This window comes from Protopterus annectens, chromosome 9.part0 (genome assembly GCF_019279795.1).
Source record: "Protopterus annectens isolate FY-2018-M chromosome 9.part0, PAN1.0, whole genome shotgun sequence".
NCBI lineage: Eukaryota > Metazoa > Chordata > Ceratodontiformes > Protopteridae > Protopterus > Protopterus annectens.
In genome coordinates, this window is record NC_056743.1 from 1,594,040,570 (window position 1) to 1,594,059,929 (window position 19,360).

At 37.5% G+C, this 19,360-nt stretch overlaps 1 protein-coding gene across 7 annotated transcripts in view; it reads right to left on the reverse strand.

The window, feature by feature from the left end:
• The window catches only part of EVI5L (ecotropic viral integration site 5 like), a 2,636,797-nt gene that overhangs the window by 442,226 nt on the left and 2,175,211 nt on the right, over window positions 1-19,360 (reverse strand). For all 7 annotated transcript variants that reach the window (XM_044084539.1, XM_044084538.1, XM_044084535.1 and 4 more), the window contains one exon: window positions 8,427-8,573. In XM_044084539.1, coding sequence (XP_043940474.1) covers window positions 8,427-8,573 — 147 coding nt within the window. The remainder of the gene's footprint in view (window positions 1-8,426; window positions 8,574-19,360) is intronic.

Sequence of the window (19,360 nt, forward strand, 5' to 3'; positions counted from 1 at the left end):
CAACATTATAGGTTCATAGGTGGGTACTAGGCTAATGGCCCAGGAGCCTTTACAAGCCTAGCCCAAAAAACTGCCCAGGCACCGTGCCACCCGATGTTAGTTCACAGTGCCTCTATCCAATAGGGCAACTGGAATGATCCCTAGAGTGAACCTTCTGTTACTCATCCACTCATCAAGATTTCTCTTGAAGAGGACCAGCAAGGTGCTCTGCTTGACATGAATGGGAAGCTTATTCCAGAGTACTGGCAGTCTTTTGGGAGATTAACCTGTACCTCCAGCATGTTCTGTTAATTCAAAACACAAACCAGCAACCAGGAACAACAAGTACAAAGAATCCAAAAACTGAAAGTACTGAAGACACCAGCGAGCCGGCAAGAAGTTTAAAAATTTATTATCAATGAACAAGATTAAGCGCTTTCGTCAGTCTATAACCAAGACTTCATCAGAATCTAAAAGTTCAACAAACTCTACAGTATTTAAATAGCAAAAAAATCATATGACCACCACATCAATTAACAACAGAAGCAAATTTGTTAACCCTATGTTGTCAAGTACAAAAGAAGGTAGTTGTCAGGACATAAGATGCAGGGTTTCCGCTTTGTATGATTTTAAACACAGTACACTACTGATTGAAATACATTCATTAAGGCCAGGGGGCACACACAAGCATTCAACCTTAGTTGCCACATCATTTCTCTGTATTCAATAATCTCTTCCCATGGCCCTCCCCTCATATTCTGAGGTACAAAATCCAATCCAAAAAATAAAAAAAGAATGATCAGGGTGCGTTTCCACATGCTTGTATAAAGAGTTTTTAACATTCATGTTCCTTACATCTAGATTGTGCTTGTAAACAAGTTCTTTAAATTTTCGTTTGTTTTTCCTACATAAAAACACAAGCATTGAACTTGTGGGTCCCTACCACTAGTGTGTTACCCTCAAAAATAAATTTGCCTTGGTTGCAGAATCCACACTTGTAGGTTCCCCACCTCTTAGCTGAATTTAGAGCCAGTTTTTCACTGCCTTCCAACAGTTTTTTCAAGTTCTTCCCTGTCCTATATACTATACACGGTCTATCACCAAACTTCTCAAAATCTTTCCCATAACAAGAAAATATTTTCCAGTTCTTACATAGTATATTACCAATTGCATCACTGTCCACAGTGTAAGTTGGGACAAATGCCTTGCCATAGTTTTTAGTATTGTTACCTGTAGCGTATCGATCACATCCTCTATAATCTAAGTAGTGGAACCCCTAAAAAGAGGTATGATGGCACCTTCTAACCTTTTAGTGCTAACCTCACTATGAATACTAACAATCAGTTGCAACGGGTACCCCCTTGCCTGGAACATGTCAAGACTTTTGTTACTTTCTTGCTCAAAAATGAACATGCTGAAGTACTGAGTAGAGGCTACACTTTTGTCCCTACTTGTCAAGCTAAAACAGTGTTTTGTTGGACTTGAAATTGTTTATCAGAAAGATTAATTTTTTACGCATGTTTAACCATAAAAATGTGAATTATGTGTTATGTGTTAAAATATAAAATAATAAGTTATGTGTTAAAAAGAACTAGCACTTTTATCCCACCTACTGTTCTTCATTTAGCTTTATTTGAGAAATTATAAGATTTTGAGATCAGAAATTACCTGAATACTAAAACTAAAGACCATTCTTACAACTTGAGTCTGACTGAAAATGAACTGTTAACATTGTCAAGATAAAAACATATAGTTTCCAAAGTGAAATATCCTATAGTGCAACCATATCTAGCATTCCAAAGCTTCATAAAGATTTGGGACATCCTCCTATGAGACCAATTGTTAATGCCAGTACTTCTAAGGTACATGCCATGGCAAAATATGTGGATTTGAAGCTTAAAAACTGTTTAGCAAGATACCACCACCTCTGTAGGGACTCTTGGGATTTTTTGACAAAATTGAGAGGAGTTAACTATTCAAAAGCATTACGTTTTATAATAGTAGATGTTGTTAGTTTATTCAATGTTATTCTTTTAATGAAATTTAAGTTTTAGTCACATTGATGAAAATAATTTTAGACTACAACTTTGTTTATATTGAAGGACAGTATTTTAAGCAAAAAAGGGGAGTAGCAATGGGAGCAGCTTGCACCCCCCCCCATGCTAATATAATTATGGTGCAGTGGGAAAAACAGTACATACTGAGTAACCCAAAAATACAGGCATTAAAAATATATGCCAGATTTTTGGATGATACTTTTTAGCAGGGGAAATGAATGAAGAAGAAGCAACTGAACGGTAAACTTTTTGAGTTCCACTACCTTGTTTTTGAAATTTACTTATTCCTACAGCACTGAAAGCATTAGTTACCTAGATGTGCTTATAGCCAAAGACCATGTTAAGGAGAGGCTTACTACTATCATTTATAGGAAACCCCACTATTCAAACTCCCCCTTGCATTACACAAGTTCCCACCCTTGGCATGTTAAGAAAGGGGTGGTAAAGGGACAATTTATTCATCTGGTTAAAATTATTTCTGATAACAATATGTTTGAACAAGAAAGTAACAAAACTTCTTGACATGTTCCAGGCAAGAGGGTACCCGCTGCTACAACTTCTTCGCTTTCGGCTGTTCCTGTTAGGGGTCGCCGAAGCGGATCATCTGTTTCCATTTTTTCCTGTCCTCTGCATCTTGCTCTGTCACACCAACCATCTGCATGTCCTCTCTCACCACATCCATAGGCCTTCCTCTTTTCCTTTTACCTGGCAGCTCCATCCTTAGCATCCTTTTCCTAATATACCCAGCATCCCTCCTCAGCACATGTCCAAACCAACGCAATCTTGCCTCTCTGACTTTGTCTCCAAACCATCCAACCTGAGTTGACCCTTTAATATACCGATTCCTAATCCTGTCCATCCTTGTCACACCCAGTGCAAATCTTAACATCTTTAACTCTGTCACTTCCAGCTCTGACTCCTGCCTTTTTGTCAATGCCACCGTCTCCAAACCATACAACATAGCTGGTCTCACTACCCTCTTGTAAAACTTCCCTTTCACTCTTACTGGTACCAGTCTGTCACAAAAAACTCCTGACACTCTTCTCCACCCATTCCACCCTGCCTGTACCCTCTTCTTCACCTCTCTTCCACACTCACCATTACTCTGAACTGTTGATCCCAAGTACTTAAACTCATCCACCTTTACCAACTCTACTCCCTGCATCCTCACCATTCCTCTATCCTCCCTCTCATACACACACACACACACACACACACACACACACACACACACACACACACACACACACATATTCTGTCTTAGTCCTGCTGACCTTCAGTCCTTTCCTCTCGAGAGCATATCTCCACCTCTCCAGGGTCTCATCAACCTGGTCCCTACTCTCCCTACAGATCACAATGTCATCTGCAAACATCACAGCACATGGGGCCTCCTGTCTGATCTTGTCTGTCAACCTGTCCATCACTATTGCAAATAAGAAAGGGCTCAGAGCTGATCCTTGATGTAATCTCACCACCTTAAATGCATCTGTCACTCCCACTGCAGACTTCACCAATGCCACACTACCCTCGTACATATCCTGTACCACTCTTACATTCTTCTCTGCCACTCCTGACTTCCTCATACAATACCACAACTCCTCTCTAGGCACCCTATCATATGCTTTCTCCAAGTCCACAAAGACACAATGCAACTCGCTGACCTTCTCTATATTTCTCAATCAACGCTCTCAGAGCAAACATCACATTTGTAGTGCTACTTCCCGGCATGAAACCATACTGCTGATCACTAATCATCACCTCCCTTCTTAACCTATCTTCCATCACTATTTCCCATAACTTCAAGCTGTGACTGATCAGTTTTATCCCTCTGTAGTTACTACAGCTCTGCACATCACCCTTATTCTTAAAAATAGGTACCAAAACACTTTTGCTCCACTACTCAGGCATCCTCTGACTTTCCAGGATTTCATTAAACAATCTAGTTAAAAACTCCACTGCCATTTCACCTAAACACCTCCATGCTTCCACAGGTATGTAATTTGGACCAACAGCCTTTCCATTCTTCATCCTCTTCACAGCTATCCTTACTCCCTCCTTGCTAATCCACTGCATTTCAAGATTCACTATCCACACATCATTCAACCTTCTCTCCCTTCTCAACATGCTCTCCTCGCTTGTGAGTACGTTTCCCTCATTATCCTTTATCCCCTTTACCTGCTGCACATCTTTACTAGCTCGGTCCCTCTGTCTAGCCAATCAGTACAGGTCCTTTTCTCCCTCTTTAGTGTCCAACCTTTCATACAACTCTTCATACGCCTTATCCTTAGCCTTCACCACCTCTCTCTTTGCCATGCACCTCATCTCCTTTTATTCCTGTCTACTTTCTTCATCTCTCTGACAATCCCACTTCTTCTTTACCAACCTCTTTCTCTGTATACTCTCCTGTACTTCTTCATTCCACCACCAGGTCTCCTTGTCCTCCTTCCTCTTTCCAAAAACATATCCCTTGAGTTAATAATTTTTTTTACTTCATTCCTAGTAAATGACAAGAAAGCATATGAGATAAAATAAGGGACAGTCCTTTTAGATATGAAAGCGCAACAAAAAGATCCATAAGAACATTGTATGTCCAGACATTAGTTCATTAAATTTCAATTACAGAAAAAATATATTTCGTTTGAGTTAATAATCTTAATTTTTTTAACTTTACTCCAAGTAAGTGATGGGCAAAAATCTGTGATAAGGGAAGTCTTTTTATTTATGAAAGCATAATGAAAAGAGGTCAGTATTAGGAAGAATTACTGTCAAGTGACCATTAAATTCTGTAATCATGGACTCATATAAAGAGTTCCAATTCACCACAAGAGCCCTCAGAGCAGTTTTTTTTTTTTTTTTTTTTTTTTTTTACTAAAGAGTGAGGTATTCCAGCAGGACTTAAATGTGTTCTACTATATCATTCAGTGTGTACAGATAAGATTTCGGATTTATGAGAAAGTACTCCAGACTCAAAGTCAAACTGTAAGGAAAAGGTGTTTGGTGTCAACATTAGTTGACACAGAGTCTACTCTTATATTAAGGATAAGGGTAAACATTCTTGCCAAGATTCAACATATAGAGAGTAATCTATACATAAAAAAGTTTTATTTATCTCTATCATCATGATTGGGTGTATGCATGTGGAGGTACTCTACACTCAGTTTAGAGAACACAGATGTTTGTATTTTGTTTCAGCATTCTTAAAGAGATACTCTACAGTATTTAGTGTGTCAGTAGGTATGAAGAGGGGAATCTATATTCAGATTCAGTAAACAGAACAGTATTCTATGCACTGATTCAGCTGGTATGGACAGGTAAACTTCATTCTGATTTAGTGTACAAGAGGAGCCACTTTTTACACAGTTAAATTCAGTGTGCGCTTTCTAATGACAGCTTCACTCTGAATGTACAGCTACTGCATACTCAAGTTCATCAAATACAAGGTAAATAACATGAGATACTCTATAAATTCAGTCTATATAGAAAAATTATCTCCAACAACATCTAGTGTGTACTGACAGATGACCTGCTCTTACTATAGGTTGACATGGCAGAACCTTATTTATTTACTTAATATTTTTTCTTTACATATATATGTACTTCCTCATCTATTTTTCAGGTAGATGAAATAGACAGGTATGGTCATTTTGCAGTCATGACCTAGTTGGACTACTAGAACCCTTTTGTAGGCATGACTTAGTTTCAGCTAGTTCAATAATAATAAAAATATCACATATACATATACATAAAACACCATATTAAGCATACAAACCAAAGAAGGACCAGGAGTAGGCTGTAGATTTCATATAAAGATAAAAAACATAAGTGCTTTCGTAGGTGTGTACCCCTTATGTGTGTATTTCTTGCATTTACTCTTATTGGAAAAGTGAGTTTTTTACACATGTATTTTTTATATATGTGTTCTTTATATGAAGTTTTATAAATGTATTTTTGTATGAAATTATTCTGAATATATTGCTGCTATTTTTTATAAGAGAGTGGTTACAATTATATATAAGGTATATATGTATGTATGGCTTTAAATATTTGGGTCATGTGATCATCTAACAGCATGTGACTAGTGCTTTCAGAATATAAAATGAAGGTTAAGATGCAACATATTTACATCTGATGAAGTGGGGTATACACCTACAAAAGTGCTTATGTTTTTTATTCTGTGGTCTGTTCTACAATAAATAATCATTATACTGGAATCTACAGCCTACTTCTGGTCCTTATTTGGTTTGTATGCATCTGGACTCTTCTGGCTTTTTGGACCTGGAGACCTGCTTTTGATGGTAGCTGTTTTTTTGAACCTATTAAGCATGTTTAACAGAAAAAAAATATGTTATGCTGCACATCAAAACTCAGCAGTGTGAAAGACACCAGTGAAAATTTCTGCATGAATGAACATACAGTGGATATAAAAAATGTACACACCCCCTGTTAAAATGCCAGGTTTTTGTAATGTAGAAAAATGAGACCATAATAAATCATTTCAAAACTTTTCCCAACTTTAATTTGACCTATAACCTGTACAATTCAATTGAAAAACAAACAAATCTGTTAGGGAAAAAAATATAAAAAATAAGAAATGTACAATAAACTGATTGTATAAGTGTGCACGCCCTTAAACTAATACTTTGTCGAAGCACCTTTTGATTTAATTACAACATTAAGTCTTCTTGGGTAGAAGTCTATCAGCATGGCACATCTTGACTTGGCAATATTTGCTCACTCTTCCTTGAAAAAGCGCTCCAAATTTGTCATATTGCAAGGGCATCTCTTATGCACATTCCTCTTCAGGTGACCCCACAGATTTTCTATTGGATTTAAGTCTGGGGTCTGACTCGGCCATTGCAAAACTTTAATTTTCGTCTGGTGAAGCCATTCTTTTGTTGATTTGGATGTATGCTTGTGGTCATTGTTATGTTGAAAGGTGAAATTCCTCTGCATCTTCAGCTTTCTAGCAGACGCTTGAAGGTTTTGTGCCAAAAGTGACTGGTATTTGGAACTGTTCATAATTTCTTCCACCTTGACTAATGCCCCAATTCCAGCTGAAGAACAGCAACCCCAAAGCATGATACTGCCACTACCATGTTTCACCGTGATGATCGTGTTCTTTTGGTGATGCTAAGTGATGTTTTTGTGCCAAATGTACATTTTGGAATTATGGCCAGAAAGTTCAACCTTGGTCACATCAGACCATAACACATTTTCCCACATACTTTTGGGAGACTTGATGTATTGTTTTGCAAATTTTAGCCGGGCCTGGATGTTTTTCTGTGTAAGAAAAGGCTTCCATCTTGCAACCCTACCCCATAGTCCAGACATATGGACAATATGGGAGATTGTTGTCACATGTAGTACACAACTAGTACTTGCCAGAAATTCCTGCAGTTCCTTCTGTGTTGCTGTAGGTCTCTTGGCAGCCTCCCTGACCACTTTTCGCCTTGTCTTTTCATCAATTTTGGAGGGACATCCTGGTCTTTGCAACATCACCATTGTCCCATATTTTCTCCACTTTTTGATGACTGTCTTCACTGTGTTCCATGGTGTATCCAATGCTGTGGAAATTTTTTTGTACCCTTCAACTGACGGATACCTTTCAAGAATGAGATCCCTTTGATGCTTTGTAAGCTTTCTGTGAACCATGGCTTTTGCTGTGGCAAGCAACTGAGTAAATATCAGGAAAATCCTACTAGGACAGCTGAACTTTATTTGGGGTTAATCAGAATCTCTTTAATTGATGGCAGGTGTATACCCAAGAAGATTGACTGCTGTTAATTAAATCAAAAGGTGCTTCAACAAAGTATTAGTTTAAGGGTGTGCACACTTATGCAACTAGCTTATTGTACGTATTTTATTTTTTATATTTTTCCCCTTATAGATTTGTTTGTTTTTCAATTGAATTGTACAGGTTATTGGTCACATTAAAGGTGGGAAAAGTTTTGAAATGATTTATTGTGGTCTCATTTTTTTATATCACAAAAACCTAGCATTTTAACAGGAGTGTGTACACTTTTTATATCCACTGTATATCACTACAAATGACTGCTTTGTAGGTTGCACTCATTAGGTTACAGCACATAGGCAGATGCATTTTGCTTTTTCATTAATAAAAACAAAACAGGAAGAGAAGAGGATAAAAGTCATAAACCTTATGTCACAAGGGGACTTTACGTTCTAAGTATGAAATAAGCTCAACTGTATTCTGTTCTTAAAAGGATAACTGTTTACATTAATCTTATTCAAATAAAATATCACTTTTTTTCTGCATGTACAGCAGCTAACGGGTTTATAAATACATTTTAGGATATTTCTGTATATTGAGACTCCAAAATAACACAGTTCTAGCAATGCCAGATTCATTCTGTTTTTGTTAGTACTCACCTTGCACTCAGACTCCGCATGTTTGCGCTTTGTTTCACTCAACTGTGTCTGAAGACCTTTGTTCTGTGCGGTGATGTAATGCAATTTCTCCTGTAGTCCTGTACAATCTTGCTCTGTTCTGTTCAGCAGATTCTTATTTATTTGGTTCTATTTCAGGAAAAAAAATAAACATTTGTCAAAGTTGGATAGTCACTTGCAAACTATAAATTAATGCATACTGTATGAATACAGGCAGCAATGACAATTTCATATGTGGCGCAATTTATTTTTTTTTACAATGAAGGCAATGTTTTCCTTTTGCAGTTGAAATACTAATCCCTGTCTGATAAGTCCTGAAGTAAAGCTTAATAAGATGAGAGAAAAAAGTAAAATGGGCAAATATAAATGCTACAGCCCCCCTAATAAAATGCAGTGCCATAACCCAAGATAATTTCTCAGTATTTTGAGCCTAAATTTTTATAATGCGATCTCATAAAAATAGACAGTATGCATTTTCCCATGTGCTGTTGCAAGTGATTTTTCAAGATAAGAATCAAAATTCTCATCTGGGGTAGAAAACACTTTGGATTTTATCAGAAGCAAAAGCTTCATATGTTTGCCAAGGCTCTGAAGAAATGCATGTTTTAGGCAAAAACACTGAAAACTGACAGAAGTTGCAAGGCCACATTTTGGAAACTTAAAATATCAATCGTTTTCAATGTTATAAATGAATTTATATGTTCACATTACCATAGTGTTTCACTTCAAGTATTGCTCAGAATGCCACTTCACAGAAGGAACAAACATGAGCTTCCTGGACAGCAATACAAAGTGAGAGTGCCACAGTACATGAAGTGAGCTGCATTAATGCCATTCTGGAAATTGGGAGCGAAGTTACAGACAGATGTTAAAATACTACTGGAAGAACAGCAATAAAAAGGAAAAACAACTAAACTGTACTCTAATATACTTCCTTAGTTTGAGGATGACTCTAGACAAAATAGAAGTATGTAGTAGACCACAAACTCCAAGACAGTCATGGTGCAATTCAGTAGTGTTTTAATAAAACAAGTTCACAACACGTATTTCTCTAGTGCCTCGGCTGAATTCGCCTTTAACAGAGTATACAATCATGAACTGATTTTACTACCCTATGTAATTAAACAATTAAAAAATGAATCAATTAATCACTAAAACATTCATTACCGCTTCACAGCACACTTTTACACATTCATTCCTGATTTAAACCCTGTGGGCTCATTGTTTTTATTTCTTAATAAATAATAAACATTTAACTTGCTGTTCATTCATATATAAATTAATCTCTACCCTATCTAGCACTGTGGCTTGCAACCCCAATGGGTTACCATTATGACACTTGCTAAAATGCACTGCTATAGGGCTTGTTTGTTATTTTTTATGTCTCTAATGTGCTCTTTTAACCTGCAAGAGAATTGTCTTTTAGTTTTTCCTACATAAAATTTATCACATGGGCATTTTAACCCATATATAACCCTTTCTGTACTGCAGTTAAATGTTCCATTGGTTTGAAATACTATTCCATTTATACTTCCAAATTCCTTAACTACATATTTATACACACTGCATTTTCTACATATCAAAGTTCCCTGCTTATCTATTTGTTTATTAATTATTATTGGCATTTTAAACGTACTATGTACTAAAAAATCTTTTATGCTTCTCCCCCTTCTGAAGGAGAAGCATACTTGTTTGCACTGTAGAAAATCTACCTCCCTTTTAACCACATTCCAAAAGTATTTAACTTGTTCTGTAACCTTTTCAGAAAGCACAGAATAAGTTGAAGTAAAATATATACATTTTTTTCATCATTACTTACCCCATAACTATTTCCATTCCCTTTATTTTTTAAAACCTTATCCAAGCTTTTTTTCACATCTACCTCTTTATAACCTCTATAACTTTCATTTAATTCCACTTTTGTTTCAACCGGATCACTACACAACCTTTTCACCCTTAAAAATTCACCATAAGGAATGGATTTTATAGTATGAGGAGGATGAAAACTTTCTCCATGTAAAATAAAACTAGTTTCTTTAAATTGTCTTTGTATACTAGTATTAATATATGTACCCTCTCTTTCGTTTAAAATAACATCCAAATAATTCACATTCTTTCCCATTTGCAAACCATCAAATTTCACTCAAACTTCATTTTCATGTAATTCATCTATAAACATTTTAACTTGATCTTGCCATCCTTTACAAATGAATATTAAATTGTCGATAAATTGAAAATATTTTTGTACATACTTAATAAAAAATGTTTTTGTATAAATATATCGACTTTCAAAATAACCCATAAAAATGTTTGCATAACTTGGAGCGAATGCTGCCTCCATTGCTGTTCCTTGCAACTGCTTATTTAAGCTTCCATTGAATTCAAATATATTATTATTAAGGCATACCAAAATCAAATCTGTAACGTATTCCACTACTGGAGTTTCCCCAAGTAATATTTCATAGCCTTGATTCAGTCTTGATGTTCAATTATTGGTATATAAACTTACTACGTCTATTCCAAGGAAATACATGCCCTCTTCCCATATCATATTTTTGATCTTATCCAGCAGATCAAACACATCCCTGATATAAGATGGCAATTTTTTCACTGTAGGTAATAGGAATTCATGAAGAAAGCAAGCTAAATTATGAGAAAAGTAACCACATGCTGAGACTATAGGACGTCCCGGTGGGTTAACCAGATCTTTATGGATTTTTGGAACACAGTAAAATTGGGCCATACTAGGATTCTTAATTTTACATTTCTGCTGTACATCCTTTTGTGTAAAATAATGAAGCCTGTGTCCCTTATTTATTAAATCACTATATTCCTTCTCTGCTTTCCTGTATTCCTCTATTCCTGCTTTCTCATAGATCTGTTCATTATTCAAGTGTATATAACACATTGTTAAATACTGTATATAATTTAAGACGACCAATTTGCCACCTTTATCTGCTGGTTTGAATATTAGTTCCCTGTTTTGGCTTAGTCCTTTAAGGCATTCCCATTCTTTTTTTACTCATATTATATTTCACATTTTTATCCTTCAAATATGAATAAAATTCCTTTTCAATATTATGAGTGATTGATATGCCAAAATGTTTAATACTTTCATTTCTTTGTGGGGGCATAAAGTCACTTTTCACTTTGACACTCTCTGTATTTAATTTATAATAAGCATTCACAGATTCATTTGAGTGGCAAGAATAAAAACTTTCATCACTACTTACAGATTCTTCACTTACAAACCTTTCATGCAACATGCTTTCAGTTTCATTTACCCTATAATAATCCATTAAATTCAATTTACGACTAAAACAGAAAATGTCCCCTTTGAGCTCATGTATTCTCGGCATCAGTGTTAATGCAAATTGTAATCCTTTGTTTAAAACACTCAACTCACAGTCTGACAGTGCATATCTTGATAAATTTACCACGTACTCACAGTCAGATGATAAAATAGCAGGTAATTCAGTCCCATTTACCATGTTTAAATGTCTGCTGGTATGTGTTATGTTCCTTATGATATCCATGTCCATTCCAGCTCCGCTTTTGGCTCCCTTGTGCCCCACGAAAAGTATTCATGTAATTACCATTCCCTGGTTTCGGAAGAACTGGAAATTCTTCCCCATCAATTTCACCTTCCATTGTAGATGCTCCACTTTCTCCCGAGGTATAGGCACGCCCTCCTCTGTTAGCATTATTTTTCCTTTCTTCAAACCGAACCTGCTGACGTTTTGCCTTAGGATTGGTTGCTACCTGGAATGCTCACTTGTTATCGTAGTCACGTAGATCCCAAAACAATTTGTTCTTTTTCCTCTTAATTACCTCCTTTTCATAAACAGCCAGTTGTTCATTAATTTTAACTAAAAATTGTTGCAGATCATCATTAGTAATTTTGTTATATCTTTACACACTCCTTTAATCTCCTCCCTTAGTTTCTGTCTTTTTAACATGTCTCTCTCCACCGGAATGTGTACCCATTCTAGGCTGCATCTATGTGCCGCTGCCACCCATCTATCATGAAACAGTTTATCTTCCACTGAAGACAGGTCAAAGGGAGTTGACGGGTTTTTTATAGCCGAAGCCCTTGTGGGGTAACTTCATGCTCCTCATATCTCTGCAAGCTTTGTAAATTTAGAAACATTGAGGTTTCTTTAAATAACAGTTTTTCAACTCGTGTATACATCCCACAGATTTCTGGTGCAACTGCTACCTCAGTCTTCCTTCCAATTTCCGAAAATGAATTCTGCAGCCATAGTTTCCTTTCTTCTTCCCATTTATTGAGCACTGCTGTAATAGTCTCCGTTGAGCTGTTCATCTCCTCTCTGCCTGGTAAAACCGGAGCTGCTGAAGAACTGCCTGCTCCATTCATTGATACTAAAAAATTATCAATTCATTTTTGTGTTAAATCCATTGCAGTCTCTCTAAACACTCTAGGAAACACCTAATAAGATTCACTGGCCATAGAACTAGATGAACCACCTCTCAATACTCAAAAATATAGTAGACCACAAACTCCAAGCCAGTCACAGTGCAATTCAGTAGTGTTTTAATAAAACAAGCCCACAACACGTATTTCTCTAGCGCCTCGGCTGAATTCGCCTTTAACAGAGTAAATAAAAGTATGTCTTGAGTTTATCAGAGAAGACAGTCCTGCAGCTCTGGCTGGTAGGTTTTGGAGGGGCTGTAGGGGAAGGACAAAGGCATTGTAGTGACCAGAAAATGGCGATGGTCTTTCTTTACTTCAGAATAAAGTTCTTTGTCACAGTAAGTGGAAAGGAACAAATGGTGGAGGCTGAAAAAGGGTGATTGTGAGATGGAGTTAAGGGAAGAGTTAAAATAGGCACTGGGGGGCAGTGAAGAGTTACCGAATAGCTGGGTAACTACAGCAGAGATGGTAAGGGAGACAGCTAGAAAGGTGCTTGGTGTGACATCTGGACAGAGAAAGAGGACAAGGAGACCAGGTGGCGGAATGAGGAAGTACAGGAGAGTATACAGAGGAAGAGGCTGTCGAAGAAGAAGAAGTGGAATTGTCAGAGAGATGAAGAAAGTAGACAGGAGCACGGCAAAGAGAGAGGTGACGAAGGCTAAGGCATATGGAGAGTTGTATGAAAGGTTGGACACTAAAGAGGGAGAAAAGGACCTGTACCAATTGGCTAGATAGAGGGACCAAGCTGGGAAAGATGTGCAGCAGGTAAGGGTGATAAAGGATAGTGAGGGAAACGTACTCACAAGCGAGGAGAGTGTGTTGACCAGACAGAGAGAGCACTTTGAGGGACTGATGAATGAAGAGAATGAGAGAGAGAGAAGGTTGGATGACGTGGGGATAGTGAATCAGGAAGTGAAACAGATTAGCAAGGAGGAAGTATGGACAGCTATGAAGAGGATGAAGAATGGAAAGGCTGTTGGTCCAGATGACATACCAGTGGAAGCATGGAGGTGCTTAGGAGAAAAGGCAGTGGAGTTCTTAACCAGATTGTTTACTGAAATCTTGGAAAGTCAGAAGATGCCTGAGGAGTGGAGAAAAAGTGTTTTGGTACTTATTTTTAAGAATAAGGGTGATGTGCAGAGTTGTAGTAACTACAGATGGATAAAACTGATCAGTCACAGCTTGAAGTTATAGGAAAGAGTAGTGGAAGCTAGGTTAAGAAGGGAGGTGATAATTAGCGATCAGCAGTATGGTTTCATGCCGGGAAAGAGCACTACAGATGCGATGTTTGCTCTGAGACTGTTGATGGAGAAATACAGGGAAGGTCAGAAGGAGTTGCATTGTGTCTTCGTGCTCTTGGAGAAAGCGTATGATAAGGTGCCTAGAGAGGAGTCGTGGTATTGTATGAGGAAGTCTGGAGTGACAGAGAAGTATGTAAGAGTGGTACAGGATATGTATGAGGGTAATGTGACAGTGGTGAAGTCTGCAGTGGGAGTGACAGATCTGTTTAAGGTGGAGGTGGGATTACATCAAGAATCAGTGCTGAGCCCTTTCTTATAGTACTTCATAAAACCATCCAGGAGGTCAAACATATGCCACAGTCTCAATTATTAACATACAAACATGAACAAGAGGCGTTTACTCATTCCCAAGCACAACCTATCAGATTTACAGTTACCTATGGCAACAATACCCCTTCATTTAGACATATTGTTGATAATCATTGGGGTATTTTGAGAGCACATGAGTTTTTATCTGACATATTACCTGAGACATGCTCTTTTTCATACCATAGGGGTAGGACGTTGAATTCACACTTTACACATTATAAAAAATTTCACTCTACAACAACCACACAAATGACCTTGTTTGGGGATCCACTCATTGGTTCCTTTCCCTGTGGTCACTGCAGTGCATGCAGGTATATGAATAAAATGAAGGAATTCTCGTGCCAACACTTCACGAGTTTTCAACATTAGGATCTTTGGTAATTGTAGTTCTGATTGGGTGGTATATTTGGCCACCTGTACATGTACTTCATTTTATGCTGGCCAAACCTCTCGTCCACTAAGATTTCACATAAGTGAGCATCTCAGTGCTATCAGAACTAAAAAATTAACAAATGCCCTATATAAGCATGCTTTGATTCAACAAACTGCCCAATTTCAATTTACAATCATTGATAGGATTCAGCTGCCGAGGATAACCAAGGCAGGCTGGCATGAAAAGCTCAATAACATGGAAGCATTATGGATTACAAAACTGGGTGCTTTGTTCAAACCTGGGCTAAATGAATGTGGATAAAGCTGTATGCTGATACTGTATATTTATACATATATTGTTGTATTTTAGGGTTTGAACTGAGCTTATTTTCCCTATTCCACTGGGGATTAATGTGATCAATATTAATGTAATATTATTATATTCATTTTTGTCACTATTTTCTGTTTTTATGAATTGTTCATACAAAAAATTTTTCTTTTTTGGTTACATATCCCTTTAAATTTCTCAGTATATATAAGGAACATCAGTATGCATCATTCTAACTTTTTCTTTCTGCACTGAAGAAGGCAATTACATTGGCCGAAACCGGTTTGCAGTTTCTCTGTTTTTTTATTTTGTGTTTCAACATGCCACAATAAAAGTAGTTTTCTGCTTGTCTTAACCTTTGTGCTGGCTCTTTTTGTGCGTTTCAACATAAGGAACTAGGCCTACTGTACTGATACGTACATGTACTTTACTTTCTTGTACAGCTTTTATGACAGAACATCATACAAAATCATACATACGCAAAACAGTAAAATCATACATCACAGAAAATCAATACATTCACGTTTTCCATTGTTTAATCATTCTTTCTGAAAAAAAAAAAAAAAAAAGAGTCAGTCTTGGACTGTTTCTTATTCTTACTACAAAGGTAAGTGCAGAAAGCACTCTCAACTCTGGCTAAACCACTCAGTATACCTGGGCATTTCTCCACTGCAGATTACTTCAACTGCATTATTAGATGCCTGGCATGCTATTCTTTTGGAGTCTCTGCAATTTCTGTGTCACCCTCACTTGCTTTTTCCACTGCTTCATGCACTTTTCCAGTGATCTGTACTTCGGTCAATATCGCTTGGAAAATTAATTCTGGATCATGTTCATTACAGGTTGCCACCTCATCATCCACTGCAACAAAACCTTCAAAATCTACTGCTTAGAATTCTGCCATGGGAGATGGACCATCTGATGGGGCCAAAACATTGTGCTCTTGGGTTGTGACAAAGCCAGCTTTCTTGAAACACTTCTGTATTGTTTCTGGCTGAACTTTATTCCTAGCAGAACTGATCCAGAGGACAGCATCCAAAGCGTTAACTGATGCAGTGGATAAAGTTGCTTCTACAGGCAGACCACAGGTTTATGCTTTAGTAATGACCTACTGCAGGAGCTGGGCTCAGTAGTGCATTTTAAATGTTTTGATGATGCCTTGGTCAAGAGGTTGGATTTTTGAGGTTGTCTTTGGAGGCAGAAATTTCACTGTCATGTTTGTAAGAAGATTCACTTGCGGGTGGCCAGGACAGTTGACTACTGTCAGTAGAACAGACTATTTCTTCTTCTTCATTTCTTGGTTGATACCCCTTACCTACTCCTCAAATAAGGCACCAGTCATCCATGTGCATTTGTTTGATTTCCGAGTGATGGGGAGGTCTTTGGGTTTCAGGTTTTTGAAGACGTGTGGCTTTGCCAATTTACCAATCACTAAGGGTTTTAGTTTCTCTCTGGCTGAGCTAGCGCAAAGCAGAAACTGTGAAACTTTCTTTGGAAAGTTTTCTGCTTTTACATTTGTCACCATTCAAACAAGGCTCCTGTCAGGCATCGCCTTGAAAATGAGTCTGCACTTGTCAGTGTTAAAGATGTTGTCATCTTTGAAGCCTCTGGACAAGTCCGGGAAATTTTTGATGAACCCCTTCCACAACTTCTACTGGAACTTCATTGGATTCACCACACAAGACTTTCTGGGAGATCTCATGTCACAGTTTAAATTTCTCGAGCCAAACATTTGATGCTTGGAAATCTGCCACTCTGAATTCTTCTGGAAATTTTTTAGCAACTTCTTGGATCATCAGCCCAGAGATGCGGGTGTTAACTGCCCTCATTTGTTTGAACCAGCTTAATGTGGCTTTATTGACTTCATCAAGGGAAGTTTTCCTCCTTTTCCACTATAGGTCTCTGCTTTCCTTACATATCTCTTCAAGTACTCATGTTTACGCTTTTGTATGTTGCTACCTGTGGTCTTGCTAACACCAAAATGTTCTGCCATCTTTCTTTGGCTGCTTCTTTCCAGAAAATGTAGATCAACCTTTTCCTTCAATGCTAGCTCTTTGAGTTCTTTCCTTTGGGCCATCATGTCTCGATTAACAGTAAAATTTTTCAGTAACTGTAGGATGTACCTACAATTCAGATCAGTCCTTCATGTTGAAAAAATCTTCAGCAACACGTGAAAAACAATAGGAAGTTAGGCCTAATCTAACACGTGGTAATAATAAAACATGAAAAAAGAACTTATACTAAAAAAAAAATAATACAATTAAGGGGCAAAGCCCACACCTTACACCACTTTGTGTAGAGTGGACTCATCTGGTCAAGTTATAGAAGGTAAATTAATATTGGGTATCACAGTCCAAGTGGTCAAGATACAACTTACAGAGGTGGCCAACATAGAGAGAGGTCAGTCTTCCACTGAGTACATGTAGTACATGGCCGGTCTATGGAAATTAGGTCAACTTAAGGAGGTGGTAAACTATGGAGGTTCTACTGTACTCATTGGCAACCAGGCAGAAAAGATCAAAGTTTATTCTTGCTTTTAGACTTTGTAGGGAGTTAAAACTCAAATTCAATTTACTGTACCCAGATACATTTCCAATATATTTTCCTACAGGGGTGAAACTGTTTTGGGAACTGGAAATGGCACTGGAAGCCTTGCAGGAACTAACAGATGCCAGTACTGCTTCTGATGTACAAAACACTAGGGATTATGAAGAGGAGGCAAGTACCACTAAGACCACTACGGCGAAGCCTCCATCTAGAGTATTAAAAAAAAAATCTTGTTTTTCAATAGGAAACAGAATTATAAAGGATTAATCCAAATAAAATCACCTTAGCTAGCAGATCTAGGAGATGCTCTCTCTGACATCCTCCCTGTTGCAGGAACAAAGACACCTTGTTGAAGTTTCTAGTAGTTTATTCAGTTAAGCAGGTAGATGTTTTACACACAAAATAACTGTTAGCAAAGATTGAGGAGCATCAAGAAGAAGATGGTTAGTTTCCTGAACATCTTGCTTCTTATCCAGCATGTGTGGAATTCTTTTTAGACCAAATTGCTTTTTTTTTCTGGTCAACTATGAGAGTTTGAAAACCTACCTGTTACACTTATGCTTCGTGGGGGGGGTTGACAGCATGGATTTACTGAAACTCAAGGTAAAACAGACTGAGCGACTGTTCCATGTACTTGTTTAAGTTAAAACAACATAAGCATCAAACTTTGTTTATGAGTGCCACTCATTATCTTGGAACATTCCTAGGGGATTTGTGATGTTACAATGATGGGCATAACAATAAATGGATCACTGGTTGGCAATATGGTAGGTGTGACATGGGTAGTCAAGGCTGTTAGATGTATGTGTCGAGTTATTTCACAAAATACTATAAGAAAGATGTATCCCACCTCCATAGGCCTCCTATAGGCCTGTTTCAATTTTAAACCAAGATTAGAAAATATTTATGTTAGTGGACAGACTGGCTACTCTCCTCCCATATCTTCTTAATAAAGATCAATGTGGGTTTGCAAGGGGTAGGCAATTATTTGATATTATTAAAATGTTATGCTCCAAAGGAAGTGGAGAAGACACAATCAGCACTTACGCTGGTTACCCTTGATGCCGAGAAGCCATTTGATAGAGTTAATTGGAATTATTTGTTTGCAAGTGTAAACAGATTTGGAATTCTGGACATAGTAATTTTACTACTGAATACCTCCACAAAGATTCTTTGGCATCAGTAAAAATGGGGGGGAAGGTCTCTAGGGAGTTCCAGCTCTGCAGGGGTACAAGACAAGGGTATACATTGTCCCCATTGTTTGTTATGAACATTAAGCCCTTGGGTGAGTGTATCAGTAATTAAGATTTGATTGGATTTGACAGGATGGGAAGTCTTCAAAAGATCTCCCTATATGCAGAAGATGTTATTATCTACTTGACTGAATGGGATCAGGGATTTCCTAAACATTTTATATTTTGGAGAAGTTCCATGAGTTTTCAGGGCATATGGTCAAGTGCACTAAAACCAAGGCATTACCAATTAATTATACTCCTTCATGTGACCTGATACAGATGTATCCCTATCTTTGGGGGCACACAAGATTTATATATTTAGGAGTTTGGATTAAGTAGCATACTAATTAGGCGGCAGAAGATACTTGGTTAGATAAAATAGAAAAGGT